General features: G+C 42.3%; 1 protein-coding gene across 6 annotated transcripts; it reads right to left on the reverse strand.

Moving 5' to 3' along the window:
- Positions 1-493: 493 nt before the first annotated feature.
- Positions 494-18,477, reverse strand: RBFA (ribosome binding factor A). 6 transcript variants are annotated; one of them, XR_004841880.1, is made up of 8 exons: positions 17,943-18,477; positions 17,163-17,339; positions 14,589-14,701; positions 12,268-12,352; positions 10,039-10,112; positions 8,229-8,480; positions 5,152-5,267; positions 494-1,926 (listed from the first exon to the last, which is right to left on the reverse strand). XR_004841880.1 is itself a non-coding variant. In XM_035893477.1 (7 exons), exons 1-7 carry the CDS (start codon positions 18,015-18,017, stop codon positions 5,213-5,215), a joined length of 831 nt encoding a protein of 276 aa, XP_035749370.1. In that variant the 5' UTR covers positions 18,018-18,477; the 3' UTR covers positions 1,936-5,212. The 6 variants fall into 6 exon arrangements, 5 of the variants coding, with proteins under 5 accessions (XP_035749370.1, XP_035749369.1, XP_035749368.1 ...); XM_035893477.1 differs by lacking the exon at positions 494-1,926 and having other exon boundaries at positions 1,936-5,267; XM_035893476.1 differs by lacking the exon at positions 494-1,926 and having other exon boundaries at positions 1,936-5,267; positions 8,153-8,480.
- Between the last annotated feature and the right edge of the window lie 6 nt (positions 18,478-18,483).

Below are 18,483 nucleotides of genomic sequence, written 5' to 3' on the forward strand. Positions count from 1 at the left end.
GAGGGTAGATTTAGATTAGATATAAGGAAGAAATTCTTTACAATGAGGGTGGTGAGACACTGGAACAGACTGCCCATAGAAGTTGTGGATACCCCATCATTGGATGTGTTTAAGGTCAGGTTGGACAGGGCTTTGAGCAACCCAATCTAGTGAAAGATGTCCCTGCCCATGGCACAGGGGGGTGGAGTAGGTGATCTTTAAAGGTCCCTTCCAATGCAAATCATTCTACGGTTCTATGTAATAAAAGCTGTATTCATACCCAGCAAGTAATGCTGTAAATGTCCTGGCTGATAGCTTAAAGAAGACACTCCTAAAAAATTTTGTCTTGTGCCACATGACTATGTAGTTCTCTAGATATAAACTGTCTACTGCTGTAACAGAGATATTAGAAAAACTTTAAAAAATTGTACCAGTTTGATTTAATGTGTTAGTTGACAGGTGTATGCCCCTGTAAAAATTAAACAACGGTCTAATGAAGAAATGGCACCTCTTTTCTCACTCTCTCCCAAGTCCTTTCATACATTTTCAGACTCATACTTGTAAAATTTCATGGTATGTTTACCATATCTAACTCCAGCCTGCAAAGCAGTCACAGCTAAGTCAAGCACATCCCACACTGCTTCATTGACCCATTTCTTCCAGTAGCAGCAGGTCCCACAGATGCCACAAGGGCCTGAGCACAACCTCAGGGAACAGGGAAGCCTCTCCCTGTGCCAGGGATCTGAAACAGAGGCTCTACAGATTAAACAGATCTTGAACGTGTTATCTAATACCACAGCAATAAGTGCGGACAAGATAACCCTTACTAACCCAATGTGAACCCTCTTTGAGCTGCTGCTGCTCAGAAACTTTTTCAGTTTTTTTAAACAGGCTGCATGGGAAGTGAATGAAAGCAGTGGTTTGAAGGGCATTCTCCTTTTTCTCTTCTACTGTACAGCCATACATCATCAACTCTTCCATAATGTCTGGCTTCCCTTGAAATTGCTGACCTGTCTGAGGAGAGAAAAGAAAAATAAATACTATCAAAGCCAGTCATCTATAAAGATAAGGTAAGGTGGGAATGTAGCCTCAAAAAGAAAAAGGGGGAAAAAACTGAGTTATGTGAAATAAGTGTGAAACAATGCTATTTGGGCACTATCAGACAAAACTTTGTTACAGCTAAGAATCATCCAGGAGATGGCACATATTCAGATATCAAAAACGTTAGGACCTGGAGATCAGAAATTAACACAACCGCACCAGACCGAGTCTTGTTTTACAGACCAGTTCTGTTCTGCCTCTGCCCATCTCATCTCATTTCACTGGGATTGCAGCATCTCATCCACTCTTAAACCTACTAGAAATTTCCCTAGAAAGATCAAAAAGCCAAAGTGATGGCATAGTTCATAAAACTGAAAGGGAAAACCTATGGGAAAAAGCAGAAGCAAGTATGACCACTTGTGCTTGTGAATTGCAGTGTTTATTTACCAGAAGTGTCTTATGAATCTGCCAGCAAACAGCCTCTCAACATAAAAAAAAGAAAGCATTCAATGAGGGTTGCACTCAGAAGAATGATTTTTAAAGACTTCCATCCCACAGATCTTAATGCAAGAGGGAAACGATTACCTGGAATCATACACCAAAGGGTAAATGGCAGCCTGAGTGTCTGGGACTGACCAAGTGACAGGCATTTGTTTCTATTCTGACAGAAGTGTTGACACCCACTAACTGCTGCTGCTGTGACAGAAATAGAAATGCACAAAATGTCAAGCTCTTAAACAAAGCAGGCAGAGGTACCAATGACGAAGTTTAAGTTTAAGCATCCAAATCAGCAACACACGGAGAGCACCTGGCTGTCTTCTGTTGGCCCTCGAATGTTGATGAGTTCGACAACAGCTTGTCCCAGCCTGGTCCTTCACAGGTTTTTCTGCTATTCTTTGTTACAAGCTGTCAAAAATATATTTATTTTTTTTTTAAATTCTAATTTCCAGTGGAAACTTTGCAAACAGAGGAGAGTTTGGGAGAGGAAAGACTGAAAGACATTTCCCCTTTTCTTGCAATACATTTCAGCGGTGATAAGAAGAAAAATACTTGAACTGACTTTCCATTGACCAAATATGCACAATTTTGCTGCTTATCAGCTGTTGGAATCATGTTCAAAGACCCTTTGAACTAAAGATTTCAGTTTTGCAGCAAGGCCTGTGTTAGCAGGATGCAGTAGCTCTCCAGCAGCCCTGCAGCTTGCCCAACCTCACCTCCCTTCCTCCAGCAGAGGTGGGGGTCTTCTGCAAACCAGGAGCCAGACCCCTTTCCCACCTGGGAAAGGGGAGCTTCAGTGTAGTGGTTGTTCTCAGGCAGGGGTGAAATCTGAGTACAGATAGGGCAAATAATTGCATTCAGCCTGGAGAACACTCTTGTGCCTTTTCTGCAGAACATGGTATTTTCTTGCTTCTACCCCAAAATATTCTGTAATGAAACTGTGTCTTGGGTAGCGTTTCCTCTCTTCCATAGCAAACCTCATTACTTTTTGATGGCAGATGAAAAGGGCTCCCATTTGTGCTGTAAGCCTTCATAACATACTACAGGGGGATACAGTGCTCTCGCTTTCAGTTTCAGATGTTTTGGGGTCAATACCTGCTTGCTGGGAAGCTGCTGAGTCCTGCTCAACAGCTGCAGTGGCTGCTGCCAAGGTGGGAGCAGGGCTGCAGCAGTAGGAAAGCCCACGTGGACCTCCTCCTCAGGGCTTGCCCATGGGCATAGTGGCACGCAGGTGCTTGGTACAGCACCTTGCAGCCCAGCATAACCATGTTTGTGTGAGTGCCCTGAGCTCCACCATCCACTTTCACACCCCGGGTTCTTACCAAGTTTTTTTCACTGTGTTTGAAGTCCTGCCTGGTGGCAGAGACCACGCAACATGAGTTGGCAGCAGTGATGAATGATTTGGTTCTCATGCCTCTTAATGAGGAGATGGTATCCGAGCATATCACTGCTTACTGTTTTGCTTTTGAATATTTGATTAAGTTATTCAATATTTCTTTAAGGAGGCACACACTCCGTAGGCTGTAATAACCATGTGGAGTCTACCAAGCAAAACTAGCACTGCTAGCAACAGGCGTGCCAGTCTGCATGTCAGCTCTTCATTTCTGTTGTGCTCCCTAGGTGAAGACAATATGCAAAGTAAGCATTTTGGTGGCTCTTTCATTATATATGAACTGTGGTAAGTTAGATGAAGAAAGTGTTTATTTTGAGAGAGTTCAGCTTTCTCCCCGGAAAAATTGGCCCTCAATGCAGCTGTTTGGAGTCCCTTGACTGACAACCTCCACCATCGTGTTTTGGGGGTAATCGTTAAAGCCTGGCTTGATGGTTGCTCAGGAAAAATGACATGGTTTCCAGCCAAGCACTCGGGCAAGGCAGATCTACTGTGTGAGCAGCACTCTCTCTGTAGATGAAGCTGCCTCGTCTTCAACATACTTTTCTCATTCATTTTTGCCTGTTTAAAAATCTCAGGCCAGGACAAAAATGTCAGGTACTCCCTTTGGTGCTCAGTTCAGCATTTAAGAAGGTGCAAGATTCTCTAGCACAGCTGACCCTTTCTTTCCATTGGCCTGTCAAATGAGAGACATGATTGTCTTTCCATACCATGGGATTTATGCTGGAGAGGTGTTTTATTGCTTTAGTTCCAGATATTTTCTAGCCATAAGTTTGTAGTGGATAGGAATTTTTGTTATCTGTCCAGGTGTTCCCTGGAGTTCAGGAGCTGGTCAAGGACTGGGTTTAGGTGCTTCTGCATTGTAGCATTTTTAGTTTGAATTGCCTGATTTCTCCTTGGGAACACCACACTCTAGAAAAGCTGCATGTATTTAGCAAGTCTTGGCTCCTCATTTAGCAAGTACTTAAACATAAGCTCAATATTAAGATGGTAAATTTATTTCAGTGTTATTAATTTTTCACAGCATAGGGCATAGAGCATCTCTCATAGAAGGGGAGACTGAGAGAGCTGGGGTTGTTCAGCCTCTAGAACTAGAGAGGGCTCAGGGGGACCTCAGCAATGTTTGTAAGTATCTGATAGGAGGTGCAGAGAAGACAGGCCAGGCTCTTCTCAGTGCTGCCAAGTGACAGAGGAGGCAACACACGGAGATTGAAATACACAGGAAACTTTGTCTGAACAAAGGAAAACACTTTTCTGCTGTGGGAGTGGTTGAACACTGGAGAAAGTTGCTGAGAGAAGGTTTGGAGTCTTCATCTTTGGAGATACTTGAAGCCCAACTGGACACAGCCATGGGCAACCTGCTGTAGCTGACCTTGCTTTGAACAGGAGGGTTGGACTAGACAGTCCACAGAGGTCCCTTCCCACCTCAACTGTTCTGATTTTGTGGTTGCCATTCTGGCTTGTCATCAGGCCAACAGAAGAATCCAGGCTCAGTTGTACTGGGTTTTTCTCTTGTTAGGAGCCACCCTGTGTGCTTAGGAGACTCTTTTTGGCCTGACTGCAGCCAAAGACATATTAAGTTGCCTAGAGACCAGCAGTAGCAGCTCCTCCCTGTTTGTTTGAAACCTCTCCTTAGGTGGATTTTCAATTACAAGTCAGCAATGTCAATAAAGTTGGTAAGGTCTTGTGAACCACAGCTGTGGACGGCTGCAAAATCCTGAGCCAAAGTTTTCCACTGAAGAATTAAACAGTAGAAATAGAGAAGCCTCCTTCTCCCAAGACCAGTGGGGAGACTCACAGACTTCTCAGTCTAGCATTGAAACAAGCACCTAGAACCCCTGAAGCCCTCATGTCAAAGAGAGTAAATACTGACTTCTGGCTTTAGTGTGGGAGCCAGGAACAGACATATATGCATTGCTTTATTTGGAAAGCCACTAACACACCACCAATAACAAAAATTTATAAATCTTGCAACTGCAGATGGTTCAACAAAAGGCTACAAATATTGCTTGAACCTGCAGAATAAAATAATAATCACTGGAAATGATGCCAGGTTGTCCCAGGTAACTTGCTGAAAACCGTGACGTTTCTTGGCTTTATATATGCAAACACGGCTTAAGGGTAGATTGGCTTTCATGACAAATAAGTAGGTCTTTGGACAGAAGGTTTCGGTGAGATGTGCATTTTGGTTTCCTAATTTCCCTGGCATCATGTCGTGTTTGATAGTGGCTTTTCTGACTCACATGAGTAAGGAGATTGTTGCCCTCGAGTTACATGTTTTGCAGAGCAGTTAGCACACTTCTGTCAGCCCGTCTGCAGCACAGCAACGTTACTCAGCAATTCTGCTGGTGAGACACTTCTGTTTTGGAAAGACACAAAATGCATGGAGATTTTCATGGCAAGGCCTTAGTGGGGTCAGAGAAATCAAACTAATTGGCTAAAATGAAGCAGAGGAACTATGTGCTCTCATTTCCCCTTCAAAATCAGCACCTTATAGGACCAGGTCTTCAGGAAAGTAACCAGGTGGGAGGGATAGCTGAGGTATTTAGTTTCAGTCTGAAACTTCGATCTGAACAATACACTTGTAGGGTCCCAGAGTGTTGGGGAAGGTTTGGATTGACAGTCATAGGAAGCAATGAAAGCTCTTGCGTTTTTTAAAACTGTCATCGACAAATCACATTGATCAAACACCAGCAGTGTAGCACATGCTCACAGGGGCACCGATTGCTGAAATTCAGCTGCACGTCTGATTCTGCCAATGTTAAATAACATTACTCCCAGATGCATATTCCTAACCAGGATTAACAGCTGAATGCAGGACTGCAGCAAGTGGCTGCCATTAAAGGTAGAGGACCTGGTCTGAAGGCCCCAGAAATTCCTTCCCCATCTGTGGTTATGTAATACATAAAAACTAAATTCTGCCAAGTGGTGACAGTTCATATTGCTCAGATAGATAGAGTGTAACATTCATTAACTGTCTTTTACAGCTGTAAGAGTCTTGATGTTGCTATTACACTGATAGCAAATTTCCCACCCTGCTTCCCTGGGAAGCCAGCGGACGCTGACGCAGAGCACTGATGAAGGGGAGGCCGGGGACATACGAGGCTGCAGCTGCTCCCACCCACCTGCTCTCGTGCCATTCTTCAGATATCCCCTGGCCCGCTTCCTCCTTCCAGTCTGTCCCGCCTTGTTGTTTTGAAGATTTCCATCTCTTCTACATCTCTTCTACATGAAAACGAGGTTTTGCCTCGTTTTCATCACCAGGTTCAGAGTGGCTGCCCCATCCCTGGACACCCTCAGTGAGTGCTAGGCCATCTCTCTTCTTGAACAAAGCCTGGTTTCTGTGACATTAGCTGTGGCAAGCAGAAGAGGTCAGCTGCCCTTGCTTGCTTAACAAGGGAGTAAAGGTATCAGGGCTGACAGGGAGAATGGTTTTGGTTCGTTTTAGATGAAATCTAATCTATGAACTGCAAACCTAGTTTATACATGTCCGAACTAAAAAAGCAGCAGACAAAATCAACTTTGTTCTCACTGTTCATTCAAAAGCCTAATATGTAGGGGTTTTTTTTCCTTTTTTTAACCTTTAAGTAGAGTCAGGACAGTCCCATGTTTTATATAGCAGAAACTAAAGACATAGTATTCAGTGGATTCATTTAGCAAGTACCAATTATCAGCCTTCTGTTGTTCATTCAAAAAGTTAAGAGCTTTGTTGCCAAGTCGCAACAAATTCATGGCTAGCTTTGACAGTGATACTGCACGTGAACAATTTCTGATACTCACTGGAAAACAAACTAAAGCATCTACTTCAAAGTGTGTCCACCCCATGGAATTTAGGAAGAAGAAATGGAAAACCCAAACAAGGCACACTGAAATCTGGGGGATTATTCACCTACTTCAAGTTAGGCAGTTACTAATGTGAGCGACAGTTTCAACATCTATCCTAATAAAAGTGATGCATGCATTTGTAAGATCCTGACCCTTATTCAACACAAGGTCTAAACAGCTCATAGGAATATCCTATGGACATTCATAGCCCATATCCTCACAGACAATCTTCAGAATACACTTCAAGAGGATTATTAAATAAACCACAGTGGAGTTCAGTGTTCTTTGCTGACCTGAACTCTTCCCTTCAACCTAAAAATCCTTTAGCCTACTTTTTTGTCTTTTAAATCTTTTGGAAAAACTGGAGCAACATAATGTAGTGCAACCTCTCCTGCATTGTCTTTCTTTACTTCCCTATTAACTAATGGAATTAAATGTTCCTTAGAATTCCTTTTTACTACCTTGTTAGTTGTAACTTTTTTTGAAGCTTCAGCCCTTCTGACTTTATACACTCATGCTGTTATTTTTACTGGTTTGAGCCAGGAAGCTTTATTTTTATATGATTCCCCAAATTATATGATTTCCCAATCTCAAATAGTTACCGGGGCATTCTTCCCTGCTGCTTTTTCTCCACCTTAAGAGTTTTTAATACATTTTTTCAGTCATGGTCGATGCTTTGCCCAATTTCACCCAACACCTGGGCAGTTCTCCATTCTTTTCTGGTTGCAGTACCCCTTGCACAACTGTAAATTTCTGAATTTTAAAATAAATTTATTTTCTTTTAGGGTTGTGACTTTATTGGCCAGATTTTCAATGAGTTTCACCTTCCTGTGGAAAGAGCTCCCCCATAAGACTAGGTCCTGGTCTTTGTGTGCTGAAGGCTGCTCTTTGAACACCACTATTGTTTTGCTTCCCTCTTTCTTCCTGACCTTAGAATAACAGACATCTTCACTTCGTGATTATTTTTATCCAGATCTCTCAAAAAAAAAAAAAAAAGATGACATTTTATTTCAACACAGAAACCATAATTTTGTTGGAAATAATCAACAGAACTGCCAGAAGTTTTAACTCAATGCTGCACTATGTATATTTTGTTATTACAAAACTGCTCTCTGGTTGAAAGTCCTACAACTGCAGCAGCTTGAAAGCTGCTTAACAGAACGTCACAAACAGCAGTTTTGTTCTTCTTACATACCTTGTGCTAGCAAACCTCCCCACATGTGGCAAACCTTATTAGTTTGAAAGAGGAAGTGGTAAACAGGCTGTACAAAACTAATCTTTCGGTATCTGTGGCAGTTTTTTTCTTTTTTTTTTGCTATTGGCAGCCTCCATTTTAAAGGGAGTGGCTTTTTCATTTCATTTCAGTTTATCAGTAGGCTGACTTAGAGTTTTGCCATCACCCGCCTCCAATTCGTTTACCTCTTCATGTAATTCATCCTCCAGCTCATAGTCCAAGACTGATTCAGTGTTATCATCACAGTAATCAGCTTCATACCTGTCCAGTAAGTATTTCTGTGGTGTAATGTCATCATCAGGAGGATTCCTTGTTTTTTTCTTTTTCATTTTCTTTCGAGTCTTAGAAAGCCACTGCTCCTGCTCTTCTGTCCAGGCAATGCTTTCTGTATCTCTTGACACTTTCAGTCTTTTGTAGTCCATTATCTGCTTATTCAGCAGTTCATGATCAATACCAAAAAGATTAGAACGCATGGGTGAATCTGAAGATTGAGCTGCTGAAGAGAACAGTTTACTGTGGAAAGGAAAACAAATGTTGTGGGTTTTTTTTCCCCATGTATATTTTAAGGGGCAATGCTAACTGTGACAATTTGAGTAACACAGAAATTAACTGCAGTTTTTAGTTTGGCTTTATTAATGCACTGTGCTCAGCATTGTGCTCCCTGCTAAGAAGGCAGAGGTACCACCATACTATGTGTCAAGGATAGGCTGTTGCATAAGCCTGTCAGTGTATCAACAGATTTAATGGGGGGAAGCCAACAGAGCAACTACGTTCTAGATGAAACTGCTTGCTTCCAGGAAAAGGTGTGCATAGGCAACAGAGTAAGCACTGAAGCTGGGAGCACCAAGACTCTCACAGCTCTTCCAAGGAGTGCCGAGAACACATCAGGCCGGTGTATGAATGACAGCGTATGGCACCTTAAGCTGACCTTAAGCATTTCCAGAAGACACAAACAGCAGAAGATGTTAGGTGCCCTGTGGGAAAGTCTGTCACAACAGTGATTTCTCCCAAGAAGCTATTTCTGATTTGCACCCAATGAACCGTCCTGAGAGACATTAAGGCACAAAAGGCATTTCCACCAACAGACTGCAGCACACAAAGTGCAAGGCTGTTGGCTTTGAGAGCATCCAGTCCACAGAATCATTCCAATAGACTGTTCAGCCCTATCCCTCAATAGCCAAAATTCCCTCACAGAGGAATGCTTAATTAACTTACTTTTTGTTAACTTAGGGAGATTTATCAGAAAACTTGTACTCCTTTATAAGAATCCAGACTTATATCAGGAAAAAGTGGCCAAGTAGAGTAGTACTGGTAAATGTAAAGCTTTTATCCTCATCAGAAAATTACCAGCAAGAAATAAGTATTACTGCTGTAAAGTATTTTTTAAAATTTAATTATCACAAACACATTTGAGTCTTGAATTCTTAGAAATTCTAAAAATATTTCCCTCATAAAAGTGAAGATACTAATACCAGTACAAGTATTGGGTCTGCAAGTAACAAGTCTGATGACTATGTCTCTCAGAGTACAGACATCAAACATAGCTGATTTCTAAAGCCTGTGTTATCACCTTATGGGTTAGTTGCCTTTGAAAGCACATACACTATACTGTTACAGGTGACAATTCAGTCATCCTCCACAGCTTAACAGAGGCCCACTTATATACAAAAACAGACTTTCCCTTTCCATATTTGCAAACCTGTGGTCTACAGCAAGGTACCTGGGCACAAGAACCAACAACAAAATAGCCTATAAAAATGTGTTGGCACTAAAATATGAAAGTAAACTAAAGCATATATAATAAGAAGTACTTTCCCTCTGTAGCCTCTTCTGTTAATAAAAGGGCCCAACTGATCTCTTTAAAAGATGAGATGCCTTTTTGGTAAGGTCTTCCAAAAAGTCTCTCTCCAACTTTCTATTTCCTCATAACACCATTTGCTGAACCCCAAGATAACAACAATGTACACATCTAATTAAAATATACTTTCTGTCATGTAAAATGATACTCAATTTAAGCTGGCCAACAGAGATGAAAACAGACACCTGTAGAACTCTGATTCAAATAACCCACCTAGAATCATTTTGAGATAATGTTTCTACTTCTTCTGGAGGTCCAAAATCAGCAATTGACAATAATTCCTCAATCTGTAAACACATTAAGACAATACATATTAAAGGCCCTGTATTAAATTTACTTTGTTCACGCCTAGACAACATGAAAGTATCAAACAACAAATATTTTATTTTCTATATGTCTGGAATATTTAGCAAAAACATTTCAAAATAGCCTTTTCCTCCATTTTCATGGAACTGCGTATACTTCTTGCCTGGGAAGTCCATGTCAAGTAACGTAACTGATCCAGGGATTCCTACAGTTTTTTGCCTTATGTACATTCTGAACAGTTGGCTAGGGAATGTGTGACATAATTTTTTGCTAATTTGGTCTTACTTCAGTCTTGCAAATCCTTTTTCATAACATACTTACACTGGGATTTTTTTCACTTCTTCCCCCTTTCTGCAGTTTGTACTTCTATTGCGTGTAAATATTGAGTTCCCAACTTCCTTTTAACATGGCACCTAATGAGTAAACGCTACAAATCTAGTTTATCCAGTGCTTACAGACTGCACCTAATTGGGAAAATTTTATCTCATTTGAAATTTTTATTCCTGCTTTTCTTTACATTACTTCCCTTGTAATTCAACATATTTTTCTAGGAGTTCAATTGGATGGTCCTTCCCTGTCTTCCAATACTTCATAATCAGGTTCAGCTACATTATTTCAAGCCCTGTTGTTTGAATTACATAAACCTGATGATCTGCAAAGTATGAAAAGATGATCCATCTAAGTGCTGCTCAGTGCCATTCACTCACAGAAGCTGTATAAGGAGGGTTTTTACTTGTCTTGTGTAGTTAACTTTCTTGGTGCCTATGCACTGAACTTGAAGGTAAGGTAGTCCACGGGTTTTCTTCTTCAAAAAGAGTAAGTGGTCATTTAACAAAGTTTGAGAAACAGTGATTAATGGCACAGGTTCCACAATAACAGACCTGAAAGGCAGGACCTGCAGGAGTAGGTATTTGAAGCTCCATCTAGATATGTTAATAACAGAGTAATAGTAATGACAAAGTGCTTCCATAATCACTTGTTACTTGTTGTGTAGATTTCTTGTGTTGATTAGGGGGAGCATAATAACAAATATAAAAAACTGTCAGAAGAGTTTAGTTAATTTGTATTACTGTGCATTTTGTTGATGCTAAGGCAGGTGAAAACATTTGCATTGTGGATCAGTATATTGGCATAAAACTCAGAATTTTTCCGACCACAGAAAGTTCAAGCAATTCACTGCATTTCTGGAGTCTGAAGTTCCTGTTATCCCTTCCAGCTCTGCTAATACACACCACATGAGCCCATAAGTCACTAGCAGTAATTGGTTGTAATAGTAGCACATCTAAGAATAAGGCACTTAAGGGCACAGAAATGTGAACGTGTTCTTTTCAACTAACGTTCTTTCGATTCACATCAACAGCTCGAGGAGACTTTTTCATGAAATTCCACTCATTGGTGTCATCTTTCTCTCACGGAAATCTCACTATTTAAGATATCTCACTTCACAGTCCTCATGACAGCGAATTCCTAGAAAACATTCTAGCAATATTTCAACTAGTCAAAACCATCAACACCTTGATAGAAAATCTGAAATAGTAAAGATAATTTTAAAAGTGAAAAAAAAAAAGGTAGTATGAGCAAGCTTACATCCTCCATGCAAAGATCTGCACTTCCCTAGAAACATTTTAACAATTCACAGATGGAAAAAGCTTGGGATAAAAAATATTTAAAAATCACTGATTAGATTCAACAGCATTTTACAAACATGTAACATTTCAAATGTGGAAGACAGCTCCTCAGACCTCATTTCTATAATCATGTATACCAGGCAACAGACAACTGCCTACCCTATATTAATGTAATTGTAATTTCATTTTTTAGGATTTCTTTTTTGATCTAATGATCTGGCCTACAAGCTTCTCTGAAAATTTCATGTCAGAAATTTTAACAGTAGCATCAAAAATAGTTCATGAGGCGATAGCTCATTGTATATACGCATCAGTTTTACTCAAGATTCTTTGCTAAAATGCTTTAGAACATGAAGAGGAAAGGGTATAGACAAGGACTGATTTTTAATGTAGATTCATAGAGCAACTGAATGATCAGCTCTCTCCATATTCCTAAGCACTATGGTATGCCTAGTCACTACGTCTACACATCATTATATTCATACATTGAGTAAAAGATTACAATTACCTCTTTTACAGCTGCAGCTTCTTTGTCTTTTACAAATACTATTGGGGGTACATTTCCTAGAATCTGCTGACTCATCAGAAGATACCTGGAAAAAATACAGCATTCACTAGTATGAGTAACAGTACAGCACCTTCAGGACAGATAAAATATGTTAAATTAATTCCAGCAGTACTACAAACTTAAGGATATTGTTTACAAAACTTACAGTCTGATGGGTACCCATTCAGGTTAGTGCTAAGCAATACATCACTGCAGAATCCCAACTCATTGACATAAAAAAACTACTAGCTGCAGATCCCACCGAGTACTGATGATACTAGGTTTGTCTCCCGTATGCACAGGCTGGAGCAGGTCTTAGTGGTCAACGGCACAATGTCCGGATGGAGACCGGTGACAAGTGGTGTCCCTCAGGGGTCCGTACTAGGACCGGTGCTGTTCAACATCTTCATCAATGACTTGGACAGTGAGATAGAGTGCACCCTCAGCAAGTTTGCAGATGACACCAAGCTGAGTGGTGCGGTTGACACACCAGAAGGCCGGGATGTCATCCAGAGGGACCTGGACAGGCTGGAGAGGTGGGCCTGTGTGAACCTCATGAGGTTCAACAAGGCCAAGTGCAAGGTCCTGCACCTGGGATGGGGTAACCCCCAGTATCAATACAGCCTGGGGGGAGAAAGGATGGAGAGCACCCCTGCCGAGAGGGACTTGGGGGTGCTGGTGGATAAAAAGCTGGACATGAGCCGGCAATGTGCCCTGGCAGCCCAGAAGGCCAACCGTACTCTGGGCTGCATCAGGAGGAGCGTGGCCAGCAGGTCGAGGGAGGTAATTCTGCCCCTCTACTCAGCTCTGGTGAGACCTCACCTAGAGTACTGCGTCCAGCTCTGGAGCCCTCAGCACAAGAAGGACATGGAAGTGTTGGAGCGGGTCCAGAAGAGGGCTACTAAAATGATCCGAGGGCTGGAGCACCTCTCCTATGAGGACAGGCTGAGAGAGTTGGGCTTGTTCAGTCTAGAGAAAAGAAGGCTGCGGGGAGACCTGATTGCGGCCTTTCAGTACCTAAAGGGGGCCTATAGGAAAGAGGGGGAAAACCTTTTTAGTAGGGCCAGCTGCGTTAGGACAAGGGGTAATGGTTTTAAACTAAATCGGGGTAGGTTTAGGCTAGATATAAGGAAAAAATTCTTTACAATGAGGGTGGTAAACCACTGGAACAGGTTGCCCAGAGAGGTAGTGGAGGCCCCATCCCTGGAAACATTCAAGGCCAGGTTGGATGGGGCTCTGAGCAACCTGATCTAGTTGGCGGTGTCCCTGCTGACTGCAGGGGGGTTGGACTCGATGACCTCTAGTGGTCCCCTCCAACCCAAAACATTCTATGATTCTATGATTCTATGATTTCCCCACTTCATGTGGCTTCCTTATCCCCACTGTAGGGGTGAGAGCAGTGGGAGATAGAGCCCTCACAGCAGGGCAAGACAACTAGTCCTACATGCTAGCTGCAGGAAGGACTGACAGAGCTCCCCTCGCCTTCTTCACAGCCTGTGACATTCCTTCTCAAAGAGTGGAAGCTGTTGGGAGCAGAAGAGAGTGTTGTGCTGGAGCAGGAATTATATAGCCTAGGGAAACAGGAGGAAAGGAAATGGCTCTACAGGTGTGGTTCAGTGGCACCTTCCCCATGGGGTGAAGTCCTGATCCTCCAACAGACTGGCTGGATAGCAGAGGGTAAGCCCAGGAAAGAGGGAAAGACAAAAATCTCTATGATATCCTGAAAACTCACTGGACCCTCTGCCAAAAATGGGTAAAAGCATCACAATACACAGTAGCATCCCAACATCTCTTTTTTGTTATCAGTACTGTGAAGAATTCCTGTAATATTAGTCACCCCTTCTGGAGGTCCAAATTGTCCCTAGTGATCAGAATTGCCCAGTGAATCTGTAAGGACATACTTGTTATAATTGCCAGTCCTCTTGTGCAGCATCATATTCTGGCCTACTGTTGTGCACAGCATGTCCAGCCCACCATCACTACCACAATGAAGTGAAACTTCATCCAAACTCCTCTTTCTTTCTGCTCAGCCCAGTCCAATCCTAGTAAAGCATAGAAGCCAAATAAGCCAGCTGTGCTCCAGCAGGAGGATACACAGCTGGTCTGACACAGTCATCTTTCCCTGTGAGGCTCATCACAGGAGATGCTCTGACTCCAAGTATCTAAAAATCTAAAGCATCCTAACAAGTCAGATATAGATTGTTAGAAACACTTAAAAATGGTACTAGTATACACAGCTATGAATTTATGAAGTGGTCTAACTGTTTATCCCATAGCAGTACCGTATACGTGGAGCACTCTTGCGCAGTACACTTTCAACATAACTTTCTTTCTCCCTAGTAGTAGCAGGATTCCAGTACACACGACACGCTGAAAAGTTTGATGCCAGGGACACCTAAGAAAAGACAAACATTTATGTAAAATTATATGTATACACACACTCTTCATATACAACAGTCTCTAATTCATGAATAAGCATACAGTGACCCAAACTGGCTATGTAAATTCTTAGGAGAATCTCTTCTTCCATCTCTGCTCTTAAGAACCAAAATTACACGGTGCCTTCATAGAGGTAGAGTTTAACACCAAATAAGATTTACATTCAGTACCTGAAAGGACTTTTTTAACTTAGGCAAGTCACTGCCTGATCTCCCCTTCAACTGAAATTAAACAGAGGAGAAGTCTGTCAACACCTGTGTGTTACTGACAGTGCTACACTTAATCAATGCAAGGGTGCTACCATCACAAATAGTCCATAATGACACTTTATGGCATGCTGTTTTAGAATACAGTTGAAAGTGTAAGTTTCCACTAAAGAAGGACCTGTGACACTGCCTGGTTTGTTGTCACCCAGAGTTTGGTTTTGGTATTGACAGAAAAGAAGACACCCTCCATGCCACTGTAATGTAAGAATCTCTCCAGCTCTAAAGCCTCCTGGGAACCTCCAGTGCTCTAGCTCACTAACAGGTAATATTCACAGCTGTCATGCACGCAACTGAGAACGCACGGTGTGCAGGGACCAAAGCACATGTGAGATTGTCAACCTATCTTCCTGAAGAATAAACTTCTGAAACACAAATTGGATTCTGGAAGATTTCTGTAACTGTCATTCATCGCATCTAGCAGTGTCTTACAGAACAGGTTCTCACTATGACAGTACACTCAGCAAACTTCTAATAACCTACATGGCTCAACCAAAGGAAGGAGCCAAGGAAGAGGGAGAAGGCAGCATAAACTACCCATTAGAAGGCACAGTTCAGAGGTCATCTAGTCCAGAAACCAACTCCTCAAACAAACAGATGTCTACAGACATTAGCAGGAAAAGACAATTCCATCAGAGTATTCCCGGGAGTGAAAACTGCATCGGGGTCTGCTGTTGACAGTGCTACTCCTTCCTAGGGCAGAATGGACTGTGCCAAAAACCAAAGCAGATACTGATTTTTTCCACCACTAAATAACTCCTGCCTGGGGAAACCCACCACTCCTTAAAAAAAAACCCACAGTGATGATTAACCAGCTGTTTCTACTTCAGGGTCAACCATCCCCATCTCCCACACTGAGTCTAATGTAAGCACATAAACAACCCTATCTAACACAAGCCATTTCTTTATCATCACATAAGTAATGTTATCAAGTGGATAAAAGGTTGATGTATCAAGTCTGAAGCATGATCCTTATCTGTATTACTATTATGTAATTTTAACTTTTTATACCAAAAAAACCCAAATTCTGATGGATTGTAGAAAGCCTACTGGAAGATTTCTTTTGATAACAAAAGTAAAGATATCAGACCAGAAGCAGCTCAAGAGTAAATCAGGACCAAGTCTCAGCCATGTCCCAGTGCAGCACGAAAACTAAGCATGACACAGTTATAATAAAATCTGTACTATATTTGGAAGAAAGCTGTTTCCTTCCCTCATGTTACAAGTTGTTTCATTTACAGCAATGCCTCCCAAAAGCGCTGTGGCTCGCTTACACCAGCCAGTATTTTTACATGCAGACAATCTCAGACAAGCAATCCTCAAAGCCCTAGAGAGAGAGAAATACTATATGAAGGATACTGCACATATAGAGCCAAAAGATTCATCTTGCCCATGTAATTTTAATCACTTGCCGGAAGACAGAATTAATTCAGCTGCCAAAAACATCTGTTTCAATCATATATGGCAAACCCCTTGTAATAGATGCACCTATGAGGAGCAATGCTTCTAACGTCAAGCTTTTAAGCCAAACACTGGTATCATTCAATCTTAACAAAAGAGCAAATGTAGAAGAAGAAACTACAGACAACAAGCAAGTACGTGGAGACCAACTTAGTTCCTGAATCAGAGCTCTAATGTCCCTTTCAAACCCATGAATTATGACAACACTAGCTACCATCGGGTACAAATTCTAATTCTTTCTGGAACCTGGCTTGCCAATGGCTTTTTTTTGAACTAAGCTCATGTCCCACTTAGACCTTCTGCCTACGTAATGATGCTGGTGAGGGACACAAGGAGGTATCAACTCCCACATAGCTGCATGAAGAAAAAACTCTTGCAAAAATATGTTGGTAAAACCAGGCTCCTCCTTCTGAAAGGGCAAGGAGAACAGTACATGTAAAAGTCATACCAGGAGAATCACCATTTAGTTGGCCTAAGTTGCATTTGCATTATAGTGGCAAAGATCTACTAAGCCAGGTACAACAGTGGCGAAGTTCTCCCAGTGTGCAAGGTGAACCCAGAGCCTCATCTTGCTGTGCTGTGCTACATCAGAAGCAATGCAGTACAACTCCTCCTGCACACATCACCACACCCAGGGAAGCTCCTTTTGCGCGGTCAGAGTGGCTCAACACGAGCTGTAGCTTTGGCACTTACCTTGCAGATTTCCAGCTTGAGATCATAAAGTTCTTGATTAACTTCACAGGTAGTCATCAAGTCTGCCACAGCTTTATGAATAAGACTATTCAAGACTCTGCAGCGTATGTTATCTTCTTTCCTAGTTTTTTTCTGCTCATCTTTCATTACAGAGGCTAACTTGGTTGGTTTATACATCTTTTAAAAAAAACCAACAACAACACATTAATCAGTAGTTACGAAACTGTATTAGGCAATTATATACAGTTTTATGCACTCCAAGTATGCTCTTCGAATGCCATTACTGGACCTGTGAGAGCTTTATATAGATCTTATGTATCAGGTGTTTCAATAAAGAATATTTCTGTTCACAAAATCTTTGACCTTCACGTATTACAGTCAAGGTTCCTTAGTTTGTTATTTTGTAGCAAGTTATACAGCTCAATAAATCAGTTCTCTAAAATACAGCACGCATTAAAAGTGTTGCTTGTTTGAAAAACAAACATGAAAACTTGTTTTCCAAAGAAGTAAAACTAAGCTGGTATACAGAAGTTTTAATCTGCATCAGTTCTCTGCTACGGGCTCCAGAGCGTACAAGAGTGTTGGAAACAGCCACGGGGAGCTGCTGAGAGCAATCCTGGCATGTCATAGTGAAACTTGAGCACTAGTGTTCATTCACAAAATTCTGCTATTTCTCCACCAGAAAATGCTTTTCCCAAAAGTTAGACACAATGGCAGAAGCAGCAGCAGCTTGCTCCTTCTGGCACAGACAAACACAGCATCTTAAAAGCTTGCACTTACCATTTTAGATCCCAGGGTAGGGCTGTCATACCAGAACTTCTTTCTTTTGGAAAAAGGAGAGGAAACCAGCTTCATCTTTCAGCAGCTCAGAGAAACAACGGTTTCCCTGTGTAACTAGAACGTCACCTGCCTGAAGGCGCCCAACACAACACCCGGGTTTCCACGCCTGCCCCACAGCGACTGCAGGCCCTGGCGCAGAGCAGGAGCAACGCTTCCTACCCACGACTGGGGCTGCAGGTGGAGGGGAGGGGGGGAGAAGAACGACTCCAGGGCCTCTTTAGAGACCGGTGTAACTTGGCCCGGTTCTGAAGCACCGTCATCAGAGCCCCGCGGCCACCGCAGGTGCTGCTCGTAGGGAACTCGGGGTGGGAGGCTCTCCCCATGCTGCCGGGAACACGGGGGTGCCCCGAGCCCCACAGCCCCTCTCACACAACTTCACCCAGCGCCCACAAACCACCCACCAGGGGCCGGCACGGCGGTGCGGGCGCAGGCGGGATACGGCCCGGCGCGGCCGGGAGCGTGGAGCACACTCGCCAGGCCG

This window comes from Egretta garzetta, unplaced genomic scaffold (genome assembly GCF_000687185.1).
Source record: "Egretta garzetta isolate BGI_Z169 unplaced genomic scaffold, ASM68718v1 scaffold14, whole genome shotgun sequence".
Classification (NCBI taxonomy): domain Eukaryota; kingdom Metazoa; phylum Chordata; class Aves; order Pelecaniformes; family Ardeidae; genus Egretta; species Egretta garzetta.

Excerpts from the sequence above, each read along its gene's own strand:
- RBFA (XM_009637890.2), bottom strand. The coding sequence starts at position 18,017 with ATGAAGCTGGTTTCCTCTCCTTTTTCCAAAAGAAAGAAGTTCTGGTAT. Across the intron at positions 17,340-17,942 it reads CTACCCTGGGATCTAAAATG|ATGTATAAACCAACCAAGTT; the intron begins GTAAGTGCAAGC and ends TTTTTTTAAAAG. Across the intron at positions 14,702-17,162 it reads TCAAGCTGGAAATCTGCAAG|GTGTCCCTGGCATCAAACTT; the intron begins GTAAGTGCCAAA and ends GTCTTTTCTTAG.